Source organism: Miniopterus schreibersii (genome assembly GCF_964146895.1).
Source record: "Miniopterus schreibersii genome assembly, chromosome: 12".
NCBI lineage: Eukaryota > Metazoa > Chordata > Mammalia > Chiroptera > Miniopteridae > Miniopterus > Miniopterus schreibersii.
Window position 1 is genome coordinate 38,054,453 of NC_138112.1, and position 25,380 is coordinate 38,079,832.

A 25,380-nucleotide genomic window follows, 5' to 3' on the forward strand; every position below is an offset into this window, starting at 1 on the left:
TCTCAGGCTTATTTTGAAAGAAATTTTGGAGAAATGCACTTTTTCAATAAGGTTATTCTTTATGTTATCTTCAGCTGACAGTCTGCCAGGCAGCCCGAGTACCTGCCCAGACCTCTCTAATTTTCTGTTGGCGATGCCATTCCATCTGTTTGTGAACCACACAAGTGCCTTATTCCTTCTCACACCCGAGCTTTGTTATTTTGCTTGTTTCTGAATCAGTCAGCATTTCCCCTTGCCTGGAACCCGCCACCCCAGGGTAGAACAGTCTAGTGGAACACAGTGGCATTTCCTATACCTTCTCTTTTGAATTCATTATATATTTTATACTAAGGCATTATAATAATAACACATAAAGATACCCCAAACCAAATTCAGTAAGTTCTCCGACTCTCTTTCATCCAATTTTATCTTATTTGTTGGCGACACCCAGCCATTAGGACATCACAGAATTATCCTTGCCTCCTCTGTTTCTAAAACCTCAGTCCTGCAGCCATGAAACCTTCATTTCTGTTAGAGCTCTTACCATGTGCTGTTCGGGTTTTCATTCGCATGTCATCTCCTTCATCAGGTTACGAACACCAGAAGGAAGGTTAAGAAAACTCTCAGTAGAGTCTGAAGGAAGGTCTGATGTTTCTCTATGTCCTTCACAGTCTTTTAAGAATTTCACAGATTTTTTTACTTTGCTACCAAGGCTTCTGACCCACCAGAGGGAGTTTATTCATAGTCATTACCTACCCTTCAACTAGTTCAGCTGCTACCTTAAAATATGTTTTTTCAAAATTGTTTCTGGTTATGAGTTAGATAAATATTAAAATTTTATTTGGATCCCCTTCTCCAAATCTCATGCCACAAAACCCCTTCGTTTCTCTTATAAATGTGTTTCGTCATTTATATGTTTACAAATAGTTCTTTTCCATTTTATTTTCAAATGCTTTAGCTTGAATTCTATCCCACAACCCATGATATATTGTAGATGATGATAAAAATAACTAATGTTCTTTTAAAAAACCTCCAATGATCATTTTCACTGCAGCATCTAGACCAATATGCATATCTGGGAATGTTCAAAAAATATGACACTGGTAGACACTGGCAGTGAGGGCTGTGTGATTAAGTTGGTAGTTATGGTTGCTTTGTACTGAGCTATTTCAATATTTAGGAGATCCCTCTGGAAGGCTGATGGGCCCCTTGGGAGGAGACATAAGATCGCAGGGAAAAGAGGCCTGGACCAGGATGAAGCACAAAGCAGTAACAATCTCCCTCTGGAAAACCTAAGCTAACATGACAAACTTCGTTGAAAAAAATGTTTAATGACTTCTTTTTCAGCTCTGACATGTAATAAGCTCAGAACAGTGACTCGTCCTGACAAGGAAAAGCTAGGCAAACTGAATATCAATGACTCTTCTTGAAGCCATCTTAGAAATGCTGTCACAGGGAAAATCACCACCCTCAAACACCAAAAAAACCCCAAACAATCTAAAATGGGTAAAGGACCTGAAGAGACATTTTCCAAAGAGGACATACAGATGGCCGATAGACCTATGAAACCATGCTCAGCATCACTAATCATCAGAGGAATGCAAATAAAAATTGCAATGGGGAATACCTCACACATGTCAGGATGGCTATTGGTATGATCGTGCAGTTTTAATCCTTCATTTTATTCGTGTGGTGTATCACATTTATTGATTTGTGGGTATTGTACCAACCTTAATGCTCAGAAGAAATTTCACTTGATCATGATGTAAGCTCTTTTTAATGTATTGCTAGACTTGGTTTGCTAATATTTTTCAAGGATTTTAGTGTATATGTTCATCAGGGATATTGGCCTATAATTTTCTTTCTCTGTAGTTCTATATCTGGTTTTGGAATTAGGATAATGCTGGCCTTGTGAAATGAGCTTGGAAGTCTTCCTTCCCCTTGAATTTTTTTGAATAGTTTGAGAAGGATAGGTGTTAGTTCTTCCTTGAATGTATGACAAAATTCACCTGTGAAGCCACCCTGTCCTGGACTTTTATTTGTTGGGAGGTTTTGTGTGTTTTTTAAATTATTACTGGTCTAATTTTATGTTTTAATATGTCTATTCAGATTTTCTGATTCTTCCTGACTCAGTTTTGGAAGATTGTCCGAATTATTGACATATAGTTATTCATAATATTTTCTTACAGTCCTTTGCATTTCTGTAGTGTCAGTTGTTACTTCTCTTCTTTCATTGCTGATTTTATTTATTTGAGTCTGCTCTCTTATTTCCTTGATGAGTCTGGTTAACGGTTTATACATCTTATCTTTTCAAAGAACTAGCTCTTGGTTTCACTAATCTTTTGTGTTATTTTTTAGACTCTATTTCTTTTATTTATGATCTCATTTTTAATATTTGCTTTCTTCTCACTTTGAACTTTGTTGTTTTATTTTCTAGTTGCTCTAAGTGTAAAGTTAGATTGTTTTATATTTTTAAATTTTTATTTGTTGATATTAAAGAGAGAGGAAGGGAGACAGAAAGAGAAACACTGATTTGTTATTCCACTAATTTATGCATTCATTGATTTCTTCCTGTATGTGCCTTGACCAGGGATGGAACCCACAACCTTGGTGTACTGGAATGACACTTTAACCAACTGAGCTACCTTTTCAGGGCTTAAAGTTAGATTGCTTATTTGAGGTTGTCTTATTTCTTGCTCTGAGTTTCTCTCTTAGGACTGCTTTCACAGTGATTTTGGATTGTTGTTTTCTCATTTTCATTTGTTTTGAGGTATCTTTTGATTTCGTCTTTGATCACTTTGTTAACCAGTCATTGTTGTTTTTGTTTGTTTGTTTGAGTTTTGTCTTGCATCGTTTAACTAAGAGCAAAGGTGATGTACACTCTTAGAATGTTGTATACTTAGAGTATCTTGAAAAACATGAATTTGTAGCACAAATTACTTGTAATCCAAGAAACCCACACTAGATGTCTTCAACCACACTCTTACAGTTAGTGCCTTTAGATGATAAAACTAACCAGAAAACAGGGGCATTTTTCAGTGAAATTCAACTGTGTATTATCAAATGTTCATTTCAATAGGTTCCAGAGAGCTAATGCATGAATTACTTCATGTCATCAATGAAATCCTTACATTTTCACAAGTTCATAAGAAAGACTGTGAAGAAGAATGAGGTTTCAGTGTTTCAATTCGCTTTGAGTTGCCTAAAAGAGGTATAACCTTTCTGTACACTGCTGGAGAGATGCACACTCTGCATATGTGAAACACACTTTTTAGAGCACAATCATGATTAAAACTGAAACAGCTACAAAATGTGTAAACCATGGAGTAACAAGCACCTTCCCTAAAGACCATTACCTTATAACACATCACAGAGCAAGGAGCAATCTTCAAAGGAATTCTCTTGTGTGTTTACTCAAAGATTGAAACATCCTCGAAATAATGCTTGTATTTTACAATACATAACATGAAACCAATGCCTTTGTAAAAGGAAGAGCAAACCAGTATTGGAACAGTGTATGTTTCGGATTTCAAGTAACAGCTCATTGTGAACACCTTGGTTGAGCATTGTGAAATTAATTCATACGAAGCGGGATTTGGGCAAAGTTTGAGCACACCCAAAGCTACCAACAGAGATGTTATCCAAATAATGAATGTTGGTGCATGCTCTTTGGTGAGAGGCTGTTATATGACACAACTGCCCAGAAGATATCAGCATTCTATACAATACTAAATGCGTGTTAAGTCCAGGATGGAAACTCACTCCAAAGGGATGAAATGCATGTATTTCTCTGTGAAAGAACCTACAGTCACTGCATTTGTACTTGCTCCTTCAAAGTCTTTCGGGAAAAGTCTATTTTTAGTGTTTGAATGAGTTTTGTCTTGCATCGTTTAACTAAGAGCAAAGGTGATGTACACTATGAGAATGTTGTATACTTAGAGTATCTTGAAAATCACAGAGTTGTAGCACAAATTACTTGTAATACAAGAAAACGCACACTCGATAACCACCATTCATTGTTTAGTAACATGTTATTTAGCCTCCATGTCTTTGAGTATTTTTCAGGGGTTTTTTCTTGTGATTGATTTCTATTTCATACAATTATGATTAAGGAAAATGTTTGATATAATTTCAATATTCTTAAATTTATTGAGACTTGTTTTGTATCCTATCATGTGGTCTAACCTAGAAAATGTTTCATGTGCAGTTGAAAAGAATGTGTATTCTCCTCCTTGTACTCAGCACAACTGAAGCTCTCAGTTTGTATTCTACTTCTTTGGGTAGTGTCTGGGAAAATCTATCCAAGGAGAAATTGGGTGATGATGTATATTTCACCACATGTGCTTCTTTTTGTGAAAGAATAATTTTCCAAAAAAAAAAATAATAATATAAATATAAATATAAATATAAATATAAATATAAATATAAATATAAATATAAATATAAATATAAATATAAATATAAATATATAAATATAAATATAAATATAAATATAAATATAAATATAAATATAAATATAAATATAAATATAAATATAAATATAAATATAAATATAAATATAAATATAAATATAAATATAAATATAAATATAAATATAAATATAAATATAAAATGTGTTGTCCACTGCAGGGGTCCAGCCGCAGCGGTCCAGGGGTCCCCAAAGGTGTGGACGGCCTTGGCAAAGAATGAAGGAAGGACAATAAGACAACGTTCAGAGCATCAGGACAATCAGCGTCTCCCTTTATTGCCTTGTTACAACTATCTTTATACTATTTGATTTTAATGCTGGTTAAACAACATGACATCATGCTTTGTTCTGTTTCTGTTTTGACCTTTCACAGTTAACTATTGTACCTTCTTATCTGACCTTTGCTAAAGAATTTACATCTGTTTAGGTATGTTAATTTTAGTCTTACCTATTGTTTATATTTCTACAGGCTATTCTACAGGTTAATCTCTAGTTTGTTATTTATACTCAGAAGTTACTATTTTATTGCTCTACCACATAGCTGAGAGGAGAATAACTAAGCCAGCTTTCCTATGTGAAGGTTATGCGAGTCCTAAGGAAGGGCTCTGGAGCTTGCGCGTGACTGTTTTCAGCCATGGTGACTGACCGCCTGCCTGGCACCTGCCTTGGTCTCTCCGCTCACATTCCCTGCAGCAGTCCGTCCTCACTGTAATATCCTGTGTATGATAAGGGTTCAGGTGTAGATTGAAATAATCTCTTTCCTAGGCTGCTCTTTCCTTGTGGGGATTCCCAGAGTTTTCCATTAATATAAACATCCCCCAGCAGTACATTCCTTGTGGGAACTCCCTGGTGGCCTCCCTGTGGATGGCCCTGTGCTGTGAGTCAGCAGGGCCCGGACCCCGGCCTCTCCCCCGGTGGGGAACTTCCTGTGGTAATGGGCCTAACAAGTCCTAAGCTTTCTGCTGACAGTCTGGGTTCCTCAATAAGCGGCACATGATTTTCCCATACTCCTTGGGGCTTTTACTGAATCATTGTCTTTTCCAGTTCTACCCTACTCCCCTGCTAGGGAAAAGTTTCCAGTGAGGGCAGTGTCCTTTTCTGGTGCAGTGACTCGGGTAAGGACACAGAGCGTCAGGAAGGGGAACAAGCATGGGAAGAGGGACTTGCCATACGCCAAGTCCCATGGAGACTGGCTGTGCCGATGTCTCCTCCTTGAAGGACTGTGTCAAGCAGCAAGGATGGAACAGCTTCCTGCAATACACTATCTGAAAATATTTTTTTCATTTATTGCATACAATTTCATAGTTACAGGTTGTTCTGGGAACAACTGTGAATGTTCTGTGCAGTGAAAGATATGGACGCAGCCCCTGTTAATGACTTCAATGTAAATGATGGCAATCTTTTGTGGACTGTTATATTTTTTCAAATTTAGAAAAGTCAATTTCTTTTAAAGAAATTAAGTAACAAAATAAGTATCTTTTATGTTTTCATTGTAGTGCTCATTATTTTTTTGTGTAGATCAGGTTTTAGCAAACTATGGAACTGCAGACCATATCCTACCTGTAGTTGTTTATGCTAGTTTTGTGAGTTAAGAAAGCTTTTTATATTTGTGAAAGGTTATAAAAACCAACCACAAAGAAAGTACATGACAGAGACCATATGTGGACTACAAAGACTGAAATATTTGCTATGTGACCTATTTCCAAAAATGTTTCTTGGAAATACTGATACTTAAGAAGAGAGCTACAGAGTTTTTCAGTTATTAGGAGATCTCTCATCATTTGAGAAAAGCCATAAAACATTTTTACAAAATTAACATTTTATTATTGCTATGCAATTAACAAATAAAAGCTAACAACCACCAAAGGTATAGAAGTTATAGGATAGTACACATTTTAACAATTCCTCCATCTAATCTAAATAAGGATTTCAGTGTTAAAATATATGGTGACTTAATATTTGTATAATATTGACATATTTGACTCCAAAACTCTTTTGCTAACATATCTATCTATATTAAAAGCATGCAAGTGTAGTATCTTACACTCTTGGCAACAATGGATAATCACATTTTATTTTCTAATTGAATACAAATGTAAAATTGTATGTGACCTACTTTTTTTAAAACTTTGTAATTATTTAATTTTAAATGAGATTGAACATCTTTTAATATTTATTGGCCATTTCAATTGCTTTTCTAAGTACTGACAACTTAAATTCTATGTCTTTTTTCTATTGGCTTATTTCGTCTTTTACCATAGTGATTTGAAAAACACTTTGCTTAAATAAACTAATTATAGCCATGTGTTGAACTGTAAATATTTTAATAGTTTGATATTTATTATTTTGTATGCATACATTTTATTGGAAAGTTAGAAAAAAGGTCAATATGATTTTATGAACTGGATGCCATATGACCCTTGAAGATTGAAATTTATTTTTATTTTAAGTCCACTACACATTTGAACAAATTTTGAATTTCTAAAATATCGGTAAGGACTTCAAAGTTAGTTAATAACAAAACCACATTTTTCCCTAGGTAAAGTTCTTCACCTAGTCTTTTATATCTACTTATACATTTTCTGCTGAAGATTAAAATTTAAGAGCTATTAACTTATATATTTATGTATTTGATACCAGTTAGTTTGTCAAATATCTATCTATGTGCCTTAATATGTTTTACACTTATGTCAAAACAGTACTTCTTTAAGAATATACGCTATAAAGATTGAGTCATGAGATTAGTAATTCAGAGTTATCAGTATAGAAGACAGGAGATGGCTTTGAATTAGAATGTTTGGAGAAATCCTTTAAGAAGATGAAGTGTTTACCAAGTTTGGCCTCAGAAATTGAGGGAGAAAGTTCTACAAAGTAAACAAAATTTTCTTTATATAGTAGCATATATGTTATTATTTTTTCCTAATTTGGTGATGAGAGTGAGGATGTTGAAAATGATGCGTTGCTGGAGATAACATCTCCCTTGAAGATCCTCATGAATGACAATTCCACATGGTTTTTAGTAATACTACATTTTATTACTTTCCCAAATGGCTAGTCATCAGACCCCACATTAATTATTAAGTAATGCATATATTCTTCAACAGTAGGAAATGCCCTTACCAAAAAAATTTTTTCCTTATTGATATTTGTTAAATACAGAAAAGATAAGAGAAGATTCAGTAAAGCAGACATGTGAAGCATGTATTCTGAACAGTAAAGGACATCAGTATCTCTAAGACAGGAATTAAGATTATGAGGGTGGTAGCCATTTATAGATTTGTAAAAGATAGTGATACAGTTTCCTCTAGAGCAAGAAACAGAGATGTCTGTTGATAAATTAGTGAGAAGAGAAGGGTGATGATAATTCAAATGGATCATAAGTGAACTATTAACCATTCTGAAAGCATCACTTAGATGCTTAGAGACCAACTGTAACTTCTATGTTGATCAAGGCAACTGTAACTTCTATGTTGATCAAGGCAACTGTAACTTCTATGTTATACAAGTGGTGATAAAATCATACCTCTGTTGAGGGAAAGCAGGGAGGGGGGTGTGGGCAGGGAGAGACTAATCAAAGAACTTATATGTTTATAAACATAACCCATGGACACAGACATTGATATGGGGAAAGCCTGGGTGTGGGATGGATGTGGGGTGGAGGGGACCAGTGGGGATAAAAAGGGGACATCTGTAATATTCTCAACAATAAAGATAAAGAAACATTAAAAAAAAAAAAAAGAAAGAAAATATATGAGAACATTGCCATCTTCTCTCTAAATTCCCTTTTGCTACTTCATAGTCAACACTTCCTTCTCCTGCCCCAAGAAACCAATGATTTAGTTTTTCCCACAGTAGATTAGCTTGGTCTACCCTAGAAATTTGTATAAATGGAATCATACAGTATGTATTTTATTGTGTCTGGCTTCCATTACTCAATATGCTGATTTTCACTGATGAGTAATATTTCACTTAACAAATATATCACAATAGGATTATCATTAACTTATTGATGGTGATTTGCATTGTTCCAGTTTCTGATTATTGCGAATAAAATTCTGCCAGAAAAATGGCTCTTCAGGGTTTGTAATACTCAGGCATAATTAAGAACCACTGGACTACGTGGTTATTAAGATTCTTTCCATTAGAAAACTTGGTTTTATGGCTATCCAGGGAATGATTCAAGGAAAAATAATCAGCACTACAGTTTCAGCCCTACTTCTGTAACATAGATGTCTCACAATCAATTAATATCTATTTAATTGGCGTACAGTACCTGATCAAAACCAATTAAACCAACCAAATAAACAGAAAAAATAAAAAAAAATAAAAAAGATGATGTTTTACCACCACTGAGAAGATATGTTGCCACAAATAGATACATACAACACACACACACACACACACTCCTTTCTCATAGAGAAAAACTTTTCAATGACACAGTATAGCTTTCAGAATAAAGTTGAACAACTTGCACAGTGTCCATGGCCATTCTTCTATTTTTGTTATATTAAATGTGTTTGTTTAAAATTTAAGTATAGTTGGTATACCATATTATATTAGTTACATTAGTTTCCAGTGTACAACATAGTAATTTGACATTTTTATACCTTACAATGTGATCACTCCACTAATTCTAGTATTCATCATTTGTCACGATGAAAACTTATCACAATATTATTGACTGTATTTCCCTTCACATTTTCCACCCATACTCCCATCTCCCTCTCCTCTGACAATCATCCCTTTAGTCTTTGTTTCTATGAGTCTGGTTTTTTGTTTATTTTACTTTTTTAGATTCCACATATAAATAAAATCATATGGTGTTTTTCTTCCCATATCTGACTTATTTCACTTAGCATAATGCTATCTTGGTCCATCCATGTTGTTTCAAATTGCAAGATTTTATTCTTTTTTATTGCTAAGTAATATTCCATTATATAAATGTATCACATCTTCTATATTCATTCATCTATTGATGGACACTTTGCACTTACATTTAAAACAACATCAACAACAATAGCTGTGTAGTTACTTTAAACCAAATTCTCTCGTTTAAATCTCCTTTATCATCTCCCTGGCATGGGGTGCCCTTACTTGTTTGTTTATGCATTCATCATTCCTCAAAAATCAGGCTTCCTAACTAAAACACACAACAAAACAAATACAGCTCTTCTGACTACTGCTTTAAGCTAGATTTCAATGCTTTATTCTCTTTGTTAATCTCACATTCTATGAGTATTATTACTGCTTCTCCCCCCCATAAATGTAGGACTGCAAAGGCAACAAACTCATGAAACTTAAGCATCGTGTCAAATTCATCATTATGCTACTATTCTCTAACAACATTTTCAATTGTAAGTTTTTTACAACACTTGATGAATTAATAAAAAATAAATAGTGAAGGTACCAGAAAAAATATTGATGTGTAAAATGGAACACCTCATGATTTTTGTGACTGTATCTCCCAGAATGACTCTGGAAATGTGCTAAAATTTTTAGACTTATTGTGAATCCTCCTGGAGGATTCTTAGAGGAGGAAAGTTCAACCAGGGACTAAACAAAGAAAAGGAAACAATATAATTTCACTATTTTGCTCTTTCTATGTTTCTTACTCTCGTTGCTAAGGCAGAATCCACAACCTCCATGGATTGACGGCTGTCATGGGCTATGGTGATCTGAAAATTATCATCCTGGCAAATTTCACAAAACTACTAAATAAAAGCTCAATTATCTCAAATAATATGAGTTTCATGTTGTTTGTTTTGAGTGATCACTACTATTGCATAAATAGGAAGACAGGTAGATATTAATCACAGTGGATTTTATAAACAAAACATTTTTATGACATGAATGCGGATCTGATTGGTCTTTGCACCATAGACAAGTGGATTGAGAAATGGAGGGATCAGCAAGTAAATGCTAGAAAAGAGGATATGGATATAAGGGGGGACATGAGACCCAAATCTATGCGTGAAGAAGGAGAAGAAGGCAAGGAGGTAGAACTGGAGGAAAACACAGATGTGAGCAATGCAGGTATTGAATGTTTTCAACCTAGCCTCCTTCTTAGGCAAACGAAAAACTGTGATAAATATCTGTGTATAAGACAATGTGATGAGCATTAAATCAAACCCTGCAACAGCGAAGGCCACAAACAAACCATAGATTTTGTTAAGCTGGACATTTTCTGCAACCAGTTTCACAATGGCCATATGCTCACAGTAGGAGTGGGATATGACTGTTGTATGATAAAACTGAAATCGGCATTTTATCAGTACGAGGTATGGGGCTACTAGAATGGCAGCCCTGAGGGTTACCACAGTCCCTATTTGGGTGACACGCTGATGGGTAAAGATGGCAGCATGTCTTAGTGGATAACAGATGGCCACATAACGGTCCATGGCCATGGCCATCAGGATGCCTGACTCTATGCACTGAAATGTGTGGATGAGTCCCATCTGAAGCAGGCAGGCATCAAAATAAATCTGTGGTAGATGAAACCAGAAAATTCCAAGCATCTTGGGCACAACGCTGGTACTAAGTGCAATATCTGTGACTCCTAGCATGCCTAGGAAAATGTACATGGGCTCATGGAGGCTGCGTTCTGATATGATGATGATCAGAAGTAAGGAATTTCCAATTATAGCGATGAGATACATGGCACAGAATGGAATTCCAATCCAGCACTGCACAGACTCTAAGCCTGGGATCCCGATTAGTGTCAACATAGAAGGCCTGAAAACAGTGATGTTGGAAATGAGCATAGTATCTTTGGGCCTCCTGATGCAAACAAAAGAAATTAGTCAGGGCTAGTGTACTTCTTCTAATTCCTATTTTTACCCAAAGTCACCCTATTGAGCCTGTGTGTTTGGAGTAGAACTCCAAGATCATATAATCCATCTCAGTGATATACTGAAGGGAAAATACAGATCCATAGAATTATATTACTGTTTTCAGGAAGGGAGTCCACAGCACTGAATCACAATAAGATGTTATGTGCTTGGAAGGCCAACTGCATCAGAAGCAGCACAGTCTACTGGGTCAAGGAAGAAACTGCTGACCTTCTACCATTTCCTTTCCAGACCTGTGAACAACAACAACAACAAAAATTAGACTTGTTTATTTTGTTTGGGAATTGCATTTTAATCAGAGTTTGATGAATCTCTCCCTATTTGACATTGCAGCTAGCTTAACACTCTTATTTCCATTTGTCTTTACGTAAGAGACAGTTGGTTTAGACCAGCAAATTCTCAGACTCCAACCAGTATATTCATCTAAAAGACTCCCTATGAAAGAGAATAGAGATGTAAAAGTTGATACCCAACAGCATAATATATTTATAATTATATATATCTGTGTCTATGTAAGAGTGAATGTTCTTTCAAAATAATATAAAGAAAATGTTTTAGAAAAAATATTCAAATCCATGCAGTTATGTCAATCTGGGGGTCAATGTTACTTGCTACTTTTTACATTGGTAGTAAAACTGTATTTAATGTTGCTTGTATTTCTGGCAACTAAAAATCCTTAAAATTAGGTTGTTTTCATAAAATTGCTCAAATTTTATAATACATACTATAGAATACCGAGAGGAGAGAAATCTCTAGGAAGCAAAGAAATATCATCAGTGTATAAGGGCAAGAGGACTCATACTGATGACTCAGGTCAGGAAATGGGTAAATGGGCAACTTAGCCAGAGTATGGGCTAGTTTCTTGAGTTTAAACTGTTCAGGGCTATCATTAGCATGAGATATGGACATTTGGGCTCATAAATTCTTAATGAACTATAATTAATTTGGAACACATGTATCATTTTGTGAGCTCAAGCATAAGAAATTAATAGAAAATAAAGGGTAAACAGGGAGGTTTCTTAAAGGGAGTCAAATGCTGTATGTAGAAACAGAAATGGAAAACAGAAGGCAGATGTCAGGATATGAGAAATGTTTCAGGAGAGTGGTATAGAGCAACTGAAAAGAATTTATTCACTTCTTGATTTGATGACTGAATTTTCTGAAAACTTGGGCTCTTATGACTTACATGAAAGTTCTCTGATCAAAACCATTACTTTTCATATTACATATTTAGAAGTAAGAAATTCTCAAGTCATACATTAAAGAAGTGTTTTTTTGATTCTGTGAAAAATAGGGTAATATATGTTATTTTACCTTTTTGTGAATTCTTCAGTAAAGTTATTTTATGTCAGCAAACTCATGATCTATTAATTGTATACTGAGTGTTGTGGAATATGCCAGTAATTGAAGAGTAGCTGTGGTTTATACAGTTAAACCTCAAGTGAAGGAATCAAGTCAGTAGGCATCCTTCTGTGACGGGAAGGCTCTTTTGGCTGACATATAGTTAGGATAGAATAGTAAGTCAGCTCAGTACTTTGATTTCCACAGGTTTGCTCTTCTTTGCTTAATTCTATGACACCCTGATTCATAGATCACTGACTTTTCTAAAGGGGTAAAATTTTATTTCCCCAAATATAATCAGTATTGGAATAAAAATCCTTCAAGAACAATCACAGCATCTGACTTATTCCAGAGTAAAGAGGCGAGATGTGAGCGTTACCTGGCAGAACAGAGAGTGAGATGGCAGGCAGGAGAATTTGTGAGTACAGGACTGGTGGGATGAAGGGTTATTATTGGAAAAGCTGGTAAGGAAGAATTATGGGGATAAACTTGGGACACATAAGACTTACTGACCAATTGCAGTTGGGAGGTGCCTCTATTCTTGCCAGATGCCTGAAGACTATTGTCAATTCCTCATATCACTATCACTGATCGTGTATCACACATCAACTCTTTTCTCCTCAGATGGCCTGTCTCCTGCGTTTATATTCTTCAACGTCTCTTCTTTCTATCTGCATCCTTTGTAATAGCCCCCGGTCAATGTCATGAACCCTAATGCACTGGCTGCTGCGGCCATCTGCCAGTACGTGGACATCTCTGGGGCAGCCTATCATGCTTTTCTTCTGTCTTGGCAATACAGCCACTCTTCCTCTTCTGGAAGTTAGCTTGAGATCATGTAGGTGCTTTCATCCTCCAACAGAGCTCACAGCAAGGTCCATATTATTCAGGGGCACCGCATACATTTATCAAGGTCAAATTGAGGAGGAAAGCCGCTAGCCATCAATTTTAATGTTCCCTAGTGACTGCATAGAGAAGGAGCTGTGAACATGGCATGAGAGATTTTCTAGCCATTAGCTAAAACCATGAGGGACCCAGCAGATTTTAATTAAGGCCTTTGGGTTTATACAAACTTAATATGCATGAAATCATCTCTACAACTTGTAGTCATCTCCTTGCTCTCCCCTTTTCTTATTCCCCACAGGTTAAATGCAAAGAAATTAATATAGAAAAGTTTTCTTTTTTATAAGCTGAGTTATTTTTCTGCCAGTTTCATTTGCAAAAAAAAAAAAATCTAAAGTCTTTTTATTTTTTTTTTTATAAATATATCTTTATTGATTTCAGAGAGAGGAAAGAAGAGGGAGAGAGAGAGATAGAAACATCAATGATGAGAGAGTCATTGATCGAGCCTGCAGCCCAGGCATGTGCCCTGACCGGGAATCGTGTCCTGACCGGGAATCAAACCCTGATGGCCTGGATCCTAGGTCAATGCTCTACCACTGAGCCACCCCCGGCCGGACTAAAGTCTTTTTAAATATAGGCATGTTCCTCCACCTGAATTCTACTTTATAACTTTAATTATGATGTTTTTGAACTTAAAATTAGGATATAGAGCTATTATTATCAAGCATTGTGAAAACTGGCTGTGGGATTCACACATTCATCAGATTTGGAAAAGTATGACTATAATAAAATATAAGTGCTTATCGAGCAAATTCTACAAGAAATTATGCTAATTGTTTTACATACATCATTTTATTTATTTTTTAAGCAACTTCTTTGTGTGATTTTGATAAATTTTTGTAAATTATTTAGTTTCTCCATATGTATAATGAGATAAATAATACTATCTAATTTACATTATTTTCATGGAGATAATCACCATTATCAAATAGCTTCTGAGCTACCTTAAAAAATTAAAGACTAAGCCCTGGCTGGTGTGGCTCAGTTGGTTGAACATCACCCTGCTCACTGCAAGGTCGCCAGTCTGATTCCTTGTCAGGGCATGTGCCCAGATTGCAGGTTCAATCCCCAATCAGGATGCATGCAGGAGACAACTGATCGCTGTTTCTCTCACACATTGATGTTTCTCTCTCTCTCCCCCTCTACTTTCCTCTCTTTCTAAAAATCAATAAAAACATATCTAATTAACTTCCTTAGCATTTAGATTTTCCAATTCAATACCATAGTTCCCCCTGTAACACCTGGCCTACAGAGAAGAATGATCAGAGGGCTCTTCAAGGTTGTTGGGACTTGGCTCACAAATTAATTTCTAACTTTTGTGGTAAAAAATATATCTCTGACCCTTCCAGGGTAGGTGAGTAGATCTGAAATGAAAAATCCACTCTAACTTTTCAATCTCACAAAGCCTTTGAATCTGTTCCTCTGTATTAAACCAAAGCAGGTCTGACATTTCTAACTTACACACTGCAGATCACCTTTTCTGTTCATGCTTCAGTCAAACAAACAAACACACCGTTAGAACAGTTTCTAACTCCTTGAGCTACTACAGAAATGCTGAATTTCTGTTTAGTGGGCCCAGATCAATAATCTCAGCCTGATCCAATTTTATATTCTTTCCACCATTATCCCATACCATGAATATTCATTCTCACATATATTCTCAATATTTCTTTTTTTTTAAATTTTTTTCATATATATCTTTATTGATTTCAGAGAGAAGGCAGCAGAGGGAGAGAGAGAGAGAAACACCAATGATGAGAGAGTCATTGGGGATGGAGCCCGCAACCTGGGCATGGATCTTAGGTCGATGCTCAACCACTGAGCCAAGCCCGGCCGGGCTATTCTCAATATTTCTGTCTGCATATTCTCAATATTTCTGTCTGCAATATTTCTGTCTGCATAAATTAGATAACTCAAATAGTTGTTTTGAATTATAGTGTGTCTCTTCACAGATTACATTCTGTACCTCACCCTTAACAGCATACTGACAAGAAGAAGAAAAAATCAATAAAAATATATTTTAAAAATGTAAAGACTGGGCTATTCAAAATATCATAGCCCCTTTTCATGATTCCACTGGACTCAGTGCTTTCAAAGATAAACATATAAAAATAGAAAATTCAATAATTTGAGTGAATTAGATAAAAACAGAAAAGAGATAGAAATGATGTCACACATCACTTCGTACACTTACCATTTATTCTAAGACAGTAACCTCTGTTAATTGGTTTACTGAAAAAATCATTCAAAACTCTATGGTTTATTATGCTATTCACTATAGTTTGTGGAAAGTCAAATCATTTGGAAAAAAAAAAACAAAAAAAAAAACACAGAAAAAAACTTGAGCCTCCCAGGCCCTAAAGGAGTTACTTCAAGTTGTTTCTTTCCTTCCTACTTCCTGTGACCAGAGGTGTCTACTACTTAGTGATTTGTGTTAACTTGCTGACTGGCTATTTTGAGCTAGAACTAGCCCATGCAGCCAGCTACTTTTCCATCGTGACTGGTCAGCAAGATGTTTAAAATTACTTAAATTAATGTAAGTGCAGGCACAAGTTATCTCGTAACCGGTCAGCAATGTTCAGACATGAAAACAAGGTGTTAACCAAGACTATTACAAAAGCAGGGACTTAGTTTTTTCAGTCTTTTCCTCCTAAAACCATTATATCCAGATTGCTGTTTTTTTTCTAACCTTAGCTTATTAAAAATAAAATGGTGTCCTAAAGTCAAATCATTTTCTGACCAAGTCATTCTGACTAACTTTTTAAAAGTTATCTCTGCTTCATGGCACATATTCAATAAAGATTTAATATTATCACCATTAGTGTGTTTTATTTTTTATTAAAAAAATTTCAAACATACAAAGTGAACAGACTATTAAAATGAACGTCCATCTACTCAACAATCAGCTTCAAGAATTATCAACATTATGCTATACTTGTGGCTTCTATACTTCCATCTATCATGTAACCCAATGACTATTTTTATTGTTATTAGTTTTTAATCATTATTATGCGTTTAGGGATAAAATTGAGATATATTGAAATGCCCAAATTTATCAGTACCATTTTGACAAATGTTATATTACATCCCTAACATAACATAGAACATTTCTCTCATACCAAGAAATTCCTCATGTGCTTCCCCAGTCTCCCACCTCTACACTCACCATAAATAACCACTGTTCTACTGTTTTTGACTCTAAGTTAGTTATACTTGTTCTTTAACTTTATATAAAGGTAATAATACAATACATACTCTTCTGTGTCCTGATCCTTTTACCCATAAATATGTTTCACTACATGGAAATGGAAACCTCCTAGGACCCCTCATCCTGCCTATTCTCAAGGGGAAAAAATGAATTGAATATCCAAGGATTCAATAAACAAATGGTGTCCTCACCAGGAAAAAGACCAGGTCCCATGTTTCTTTTGATAAGCTTACTTCAGAGTAATGTCATTCTCTATTCTCAGGGAGAAAGGGGGGGACTATTTTTCTTTTCTCCATATACTAAAGCATATGGCTCATTCATAAGCAATAAGGAACTATGTAATTCTTCCCATTTGCAAGGTTAATATCCAGACCATAGGTCTGATACAAGTTCCTGTGTTCTCAGGGTATCGTCTGTATGATTAGAATTCATTCCTCTTTCTAGACAGTGTCCGAACAATGCTGTTGCGGATTTCCTTGGTTTTGATGCTGTAGACAATGGGGTTGACCATAGGTGGAAAGAAGAGGTATGCATTGGCCATGGTAGTCTGGAGGAGTGGAGGCACATGCCTTCCAAAGCGGTGCAACAAAGAGAGGCTGATCATGGGAACATAGTACACAAACACAGCACAGATATGTGACACACATGTGTTGAGTGCCCTCCACCGCCCTGCCCCAGAAGCTATTCCCAGTACTGTGTGAAGAATCAGAATGTAAGAAACTACGATGAGCGATGAGTCCAGCCCCAATGTGGAGGCAACGACAAACAGACCCAGGACACTATTGGGACGGGTGTCTGCACAGGGCAATTTGATCAGATCGGAGTGGAGGCAGTAAGAATGAGTGAGGGTGTTGTGGCCACAGAAAGGCAGGCCCTTCAGGAGGAAGAGCAGTGGTAAAATGAGCGTCACACTTCGCAAGGCAATGGTAGCACCCATCCCGGTGATGCAGGGAATTGTCAGGATGGTTGTGTACCGCAGTGGGCTGTAAATGGCCACAAAGCGGTCTACAGACATAGCCAGAAGGACACCTGACTCCATGAGGGTGAAAGAGTGCAAGGAAAACATCTGGAGCAGACAACCACCAAAACTGATATCATGAATGCCAAAGAGGAAAATGCCTAACACAGTAGGCATGGTGGAGGCACAGACCCCGAGTTCAACAAAGGCGAGCATGGCCAGGAAGAAGTACATGGGCTGGTGCAAAACAGGATCAATCTGGATGATATGTAGAATGATGCCATTTCCTATGAAGATGATGATGTACATCAGGCAGAAGGGGATAGATATCCAGATGTGCTCTGCTTCCAATCCTGGGATACCAATGAGAATAAATGTTGCAGGTGTTTGTTCAATGGAACCGTTGGAAATAACATAGTGAGACTTCATTTGAAGATACCGGGAAGCACTTGAAGACTGGAAAATACATATCACTTGTCAGTTATTGTACATTGAATCCTGAGCTCCTAACAGTCATAGTTATGACATTTTCTTAGAGAAGAGATGAAAACTTTATTTCTGAAACAGGGGACATGAAAATCACAATGTATGGAAGAGAAATCTGATTAGATGTGTGGAAGCGTATTACCACATGGGCTACATTCTAAACACAGAGGGCAGTAATAGAAATCTCAAACTAGGTCATATATAACAGAGAAAGGCAGTGATAATATTTGCAGAGATGATGATTTCATATGAAAATTAAGGACTGAAGGACCTGGTAACTTTCTGTAGTTTGTACAGGAATGAATGGGTAGCAAAAATGATAGAATAGTAGTAAAGAGCGTGTGATCTTGGGGGTGTTACATATCTCAGATCCAGGTATTCAACCGAAACACAATAATAGTGATAAAAGTTGACATATATGTAAATTATTTATCATTATATTTGAACCAGAGTAAATATTCAATGCATGAAATAAAATATGTAAAATATTAGAAAACTGGGAATGACAATAGTGAGTGAGAGTGAATTCTTCCTCTCATATTGAGATAGGGGCCTTGATTAAGTATGACCAGTGGGGTGCTAACAAATGTTTAACAATCAGCTTTCTGAGTGAAAATCCCTGATTTGTACCAGTTTTCAATTTCTTTGATTAAATACTTCTGCTGTGAACCATGTAATGCTACCACCATGATACCACTGAATGTAGAACTGAGATGTTTATAATCAGCTTTCCCAAATGGTACAAGCCACTATCAGTATATCATTAGGCATAACTAGAGCTAGCTACTCCTGGATATCAGATACTTACTTATTCAGATGGAACTGAGAGCAGGCACATCCACCCGTGCATCCCCTTTCTTGCTGTTTCCTTCTAATTGTGCTGTGGGCTTCTATTTATATGCATTTAGCTGACTGGCAGGGGCGGCAAGAAACGACAGGTCCTAAAGGAACAATGAAGCATGACTAAGTATTCTCTGAAGCCTTACCTACATGCTAGAGAAGGTAAGAGAATGATTCTCACTGACAGGCATGCCAGGAAATATACATAAGTGTGTGTATATACAAAAATAAGGAAAATAACACATACTTACTTTTAAAAAATCATTAAGTATAAATTAGATGTAGAACATTTGTTTATGGTTCAGATGTTTTGAATTTGAGTTTCTCTTTTAACTTTGTTCATTTTGTCACATACATGTCATACAAAATGTTATGTAGTCAATTTAACATATTTTTATGACATATACCTTTCATTCTTAAGAAGCTATTTCATACACAAAGTTAAAAATACAGTAATAAAGATAGAAATAGAATAGTAGAGATAGAAAGTGATATAAATCATGATAAAGAGAAATAGAGACAATAATAGTGAAAAAGAAACAGCACTAGATGAGAAAGACAGAGAGAAAGAGGGAATCTTTTACTCTATTTGGAGTTTGTTTTGAGGACTTGGATGATTAAGGGTTTCATTTAATTATTCTCAAATATGTAAACATTTTATCGATACTATGAATTAATTGGTGATCTGTTCTTCCTTCAACCATTTTGAGGAACTACATATTCTATTTTAATTGTTATATAAATAAAATCTGTTTTCTGACTGTGTAGTCTGCTAATTGATCTGTGTATCTGTTTAGTCATATCTACATGTTTTGATTATCTTGTTTTCATAATATATAAGTTCATATCTAATTGGTGAAGTTATGTGTTTAAATTCTTGCAAATTAACAGAATTAGTTGATTGATCACACTGTAAAGTATAAAAATGTTAAATCACAATATTGTATCCGTGAAACTAATATAATCAATATAAGATTGTATACCAACTATGCTTCAATAAAAATAAAATTTAAAAAGTAAAATATATATTTCTAATATTTTCATATTTATTCTTTCAAATAAACATTAAGAACCAACATACATAAAAGCAGAGCAAATAACTAAATATAAATGATAAAAACCATAAAATTCTTAGAAGAAAATATAGAGGTAAATCTTCATGACAGGCTTGACAATAGATTCTCAAATGTGACAAAGGTGGAAGCAACAAGTTAATAAAAAGATAAAAAGGATTTCATAAAACTTAAAAAAATTGTACATCAAATAACATTATCATGAGAAGCTGAAAAGACAACCTATAAAAAGAAATATTTGCAAATCACATATCTAATAAGGGTTTAATATCCAGAATACATCAAGAATTTAATTCAAAACCCAAAAAAGAAACAACCTAATTTGTTAAATAGGCAAAGGATGTGGATAATATTTCTCTAAAGAAAATATCCAAGTGATCAGTGGCACATAAGAAACAAATAAAAACCTCAATGAGATATCACGTTACACCTACTAAAATGTCTATAATTAAAAGAACAAAAAGAAAACTAACAAGTGTTGTCAAAGATACAGAAAAATTAGAACCATCATATATTGTTGGTAGGAATGTAAAAAGGCACAAATTCTGTTGAAAATATTTGGCAGTTTCCAAAAAAGTTAAACATAGAATTACTATATAACCCAAAAATTTCACTGCTGGGTAGGTACCCCAAAATTTAAAAGGGTAACTCAAATTGATACTTGTACATAAATGTTCATTCTGACATTATTCATAATAGCCAAATAGTGAAAGCAACAAAAGTGTACATCAACAAATTGATGGATAAAAATGTGGTATATACATACAAATAGAATATTATGCATCCATGAAAAGGAATAAAGTATGGATATATATTACAACATGGATGAACTTTGAAAACATTATGTTGAGTAAAATAAACCAGACACAAAATGACAAATACTGTCTGATTCCACTTACATGAAATACCTAGAGTAAACAAATTTATAGAAATATAAAGTAGAATGGAGATTACCAGGGGAATGAGAATTACTACTCAATAGGTATACAGTTCCTGTTTTTGGTGATGAAATATTTCGCAATTAGTGATCATGGTTGTACAACATTGTGAATATCATTAATGCTACTGCATTGTAAATTTAAAATATTTAATGTATGCAAATATCAAATCACTGCATTGTACACCTGAAAGTAATATTATAATACTGTATACCAACTACATTTTAATTAAAAATTTTTGAATGTTATCTTCAAAGTAAATTTTTCAAAAGGTTAAAATAGCAAATTTTATGGTACATACATTTTGCCACAATATAAATTTGAGGAAAAAGGTTTTGAACAAAAATTACCAGTAAAACACACTACAATCATAGTAGTATTTTGAGTGGAATGACATTGAATTTATAGATTGTTTTGAAGAGAATTATTATGATTACAATTGACAATATGCAATGAACATTTCCTACATTTATTTTCAGTACACATATATTTTTTACTATTTTGAATGAGGTCATTTTTTATTTTATTTTTTCATTGATTATTGCTGCTATAAAATATTATTGACTTTTCCCCAAGCTTTATTCAGGCATAACTGAAAATCAAAAATTATATATATTTAACATGTAAAACCTGATAACCCAATTTTGGTATACATTGTGAAATATTCACCCAAACCATGCCAGTCAACATATCCAACACTTGACACCTGTACAATTTTTCTTTTTCCCCCCTTCTTTATTGTAGCAAGAATACCCAAGATTTACCCTCTCTGCAAATTTCAAAAACATAATATAGTATTAACATTATGGATTCTTTATGTTGTTCTTATAAAACTATTAACTTTTTATGTTTTATAGATTTTAAAAATCACATCATCTGCAAAATAAATAAATAAAAATTAACAAACAAAATTCAGATTTCTTTTCATTTCCTATACTTCTCTGATATATATTAGATTAAAAAACAAAAAAACAACAACTCAGTTATGTCCAGTGTGGCTCAGTGGTTGAGCATCAACTTATGAACTAGGAGGTCATGTTCAATTCCCTGTCAGAGTACGTGCCTGGGTTGCAAGCTTGATCCCCAGTAAGGGGCATGCAGGAGACAGCCAATCAGTGACCCTCTCTCATCATTGATGTTTCTATATCTCTCTCTTTCTCCCTCTCTCTGAAATCAATAAAAACATATTTTTTTAAAAACCCTCAATTACAACACAGTACTCTGCTGTAATTTTGACACTGGGTATCCTGGTCTTGTTTACTCTCTTTACACTTTTGGATACCTTTTTTTAACTTTATATGCTTTATGTCATAGAGTTTCATCATGTATGAGGCCAGTTAGGGCAGGGAAAAAACCATGAGGAGGGAAATTTATTCTTCTGACTATGTAGTTTCTCTAAATCTGTATCTGGGGAGAAGCTGCTGTTGATATACCAAGATAATATATTCTTTGAATCTCTGAGTTTCAAAGTTTGATGACAAATTGTCTAGCCTCTCCCTCTTATGAAGGACTTTTTTCACTTTCTTTTAAAAAAATTTTTTTATTGATTGGTTTTAGAGTGAGAAAGGTAGGAAGATAAGGATAAGGGGTGGGGAGGGAGAAAGAAAGAAGAGAGAGAGAGAGAGAAAGAGAGAGAGAGAGACTTGTCATTCCACTTATTTATGTATTCATTGATTGATTCTTGTATGTGCCCTGACCAGGGATTGAAACCACAAATTTGGTGTCTGGGGACAACGTTCTAATCAACTGAGCTACCCAGCCAGGGCTCTTCTCTCTTTATTTAGCCATCTCTTAGTACCCTAATTTTAAAGAGTATATATTCTATCTGAAAGAGTATATCAGTTTTCCTTAAGGACCTTCAGAACACTCCTTTCCATTTTGTGTGGTATTCTGTCTTCCTTAGTCATTGTTAACCAGCTGAAGATTTAGTAAGACATAGAAAGTCTCCTTCAAAATCTCCAGGGCACAGCTCATGATATTGCCTTCAGCAGTCAGGCATAGACAGTGACCTCCTAACTTCTTTCAGTATCTACAAATTCCTGAGTCTGAACATTTCTTTGAAATTAAGGATGTCAATTCAATCATATTTTGTCCCAATCCTATCTCATACATTCTGAATATGAAATTGGCATTTTCTTAGTTCCCCATTGCTAAATTAGATCATAAAAATATCTTAAGGCCTCTTAATCATATATTCTGTCATCATTCTGTAATCTATTGACTCTTGTACTCCTCTCATTCCTTAAACAATTTGCCCTTGAAACAGAAACTTATTTGCTGTAACTTCTGTCAACATTTTATGTGACTTCAGTATCTGTGATGGTGACCCATTCCAAACACTTTTCAGGATTATTGGAAGCAGGCCTATGTGGTTTGGTGGACTGGGTTCTTTAATGAATTTATTCATAAAAATCACCATCATTACCAAAACAAAAAAGATAAATATTTATTAAATATTGAATGTATCATATGGCATATTTCATTTAATTATCAAACCAATGAAAAGGGTACTAAAATAATTCCATTTTACCAGATGACAAACAATAGTAAACATAGAATGCCAATTTTATACAGATAGTGTGTGACAGGCAAAACAGAATTTCTAACATCAAAGTTTTTTTTTAACCCCTAAAATACACTTGCTTGCTGAAATTAAAGTGCATAGAATATTTATTTCAAGCCAAGGTAAATTATCCAGGACTCCAAGTTTCAAGAAAAATAATCTTTTTATTTCTTACATTGACTTGGTATTGATTTTTAACTTACCTTTTTGTTAGTATGTGAACCTTTTCATAATATTCAAGTTGCTCTTCTAAAAAGTTACCTGAGTCATGTTTTTCTTTCTTAAAATTACTAGTAGTTTCACATTATTTATACAAACTTGGGTTTCTGTTCAAATCTGACCATTCATCTGAGAGCTTGAGAAAATAATTTGATCTCTCTGTCCTACATACAGGTCCCTCACCTATAAAAGGCAGATGTTGTTACCAGCATTAATTAGTATTATTGTGATGAATAAATATAACACTGAGTATACATTTCATAGCAAAATACTAAACTATTGTAGGAAAAAAATATCTACTTTGAATTTTTTTAAATGTGAGGGTGAAATCCAAATATTTTGAAGATAAATCAAGTGTTTATTTAGCCTAGCACCACTAGGCAAAAACCACTTGTATTTCTCTGTCTTCTTTCCCCTCTCCCCAAATGAAAATGATATAGAAAAGCTTATTCACAGCTTTCCTCTTTTTTTAGTGCACACGTGTGTGTATGTATGTGTGTGAATATATATGTGTGTATATATGTGTATATATATGCATTATAAAGAAACAGATTTAAAAATCTAACCCTGAAAAGGTTACAAATATTCAAGAGAACACTTCAAAGATTTTTTTTGTCTTTCTTTAAGTGTACGTAAGGTCAGATTTTACATTCTCACAGCATCGTGCTAGGCCTTGAAAAGGAGAGATTATAAAAATATTTTCTAGATATGAAGGAATTAAGGTACAGTCTAGAGGTAAGTTCATAGATAATTATATTTGGTCTGTTTAGAGTCTTTTTTATACAAGACTCTGTGTAAATATATTGTTTAATTTTCTATTGCTTTTTATTTTTGTGTCCTGGGTATAAAACGTTTCAATCCTTTAGTCCTCTAGTGTAGTCTCTATTAATATCAGGATGCTCCTTGATGATTTGGTCCTAAAATCCACAATATGTAGAAAAAAAGTATTAACTTTTAAGTTATCTATGTGTTTGCAGGTGAAATATTTTAATTTTGGGTATTAATTGTTTATTTCACTATCATCTATTTATTCAATAAATATATACCATACAGTGTGGACAAAAGTAGGTTTACAGTTGTTCATGTGGAAAATGATATAATAATTAATAAATAATAATACAAGCATAAACTCTGTTTTGTGAACTGACAACTGTAAACCTACTGTTGCCCCACCCTGTATGTCTATTCCACACACTACCCTTTATGAGATATCAGTCAACCAGAAAATATCTGATTTTAGAGCTCACATTTTAACTTAAGAATTAGGTGCAGATAAAATAACTACAATATGTTGGCCTCATTCTATTGATCCAAATATCAGTTGATTGCAGTAAGAGTATTTTTATTTCAACTGTCTATAAAAAAACTGAGTAACTAACCACTCCCACTTCCCAGCTTTACACATGAGAAGTCAGTCTGCGTTAAAACTTGAAATGTCAGTCTTTTGTCAGTTATCTTTGTGTACCCCTAAAAATAAATTAAAATGCTTGATAATAGGATTTCTAGGAGAATTGAAAATATCATTATTTATGTTTCATTTAAATTTTTATTAAGATTAT

The 25,380-nt window shown here is 34.5% G+C and overlaps 3 protein-coding genes across 3 annotated transcripts in view; all 3 read right to left on the bottom strand.

The window, feature by feature from the left end:
• LOC308565024 (olfactory receptor 51B5-like) overlaps nucleotides 1-25,380 on the bottom strand; it is a gene marked incomplete at both ends in the record, with an annotated part of 340,544 nt that overhangs the window by 248,093 nt on the left and 67,071 nt on the right. The window lies entirely within an intron of this gene.
• LOC308564899 (olfactory receptor 52A1) lies at nucleotides 10,270-11,235 on the bottom strand (the record flags this gene model as incomplete). Its single annotated transcript, XM_081153644.1, has 1 exon — nucleotides 10,270-11,235. Exon 1 carries the CDS (start codon nucleotides 11,206-11,208, stop codon nucleotides 10,270-10,272), a length of 939 nt encoding a protein of 312 aa, XP_081009770.1. The 5' UTR covers nucleotides 11,209-11,235.
• Nucleotides 17,166-18,131, bottom strand: LOC308564900 (olfactory receptor 51G2-like; the record flags this gene model as incomplete). The annotated part of the gene is made up of 1 exon (XM_081153645.1): nucleotides 17,166-18,131. The coding sequence occupies one exon, from the start codon at nucleotides 18,129-18,131 to the stop codon at nucleotides 17,166-17,168; it is 966 nt and encodes a 321-aa protein (XP_081009771.1).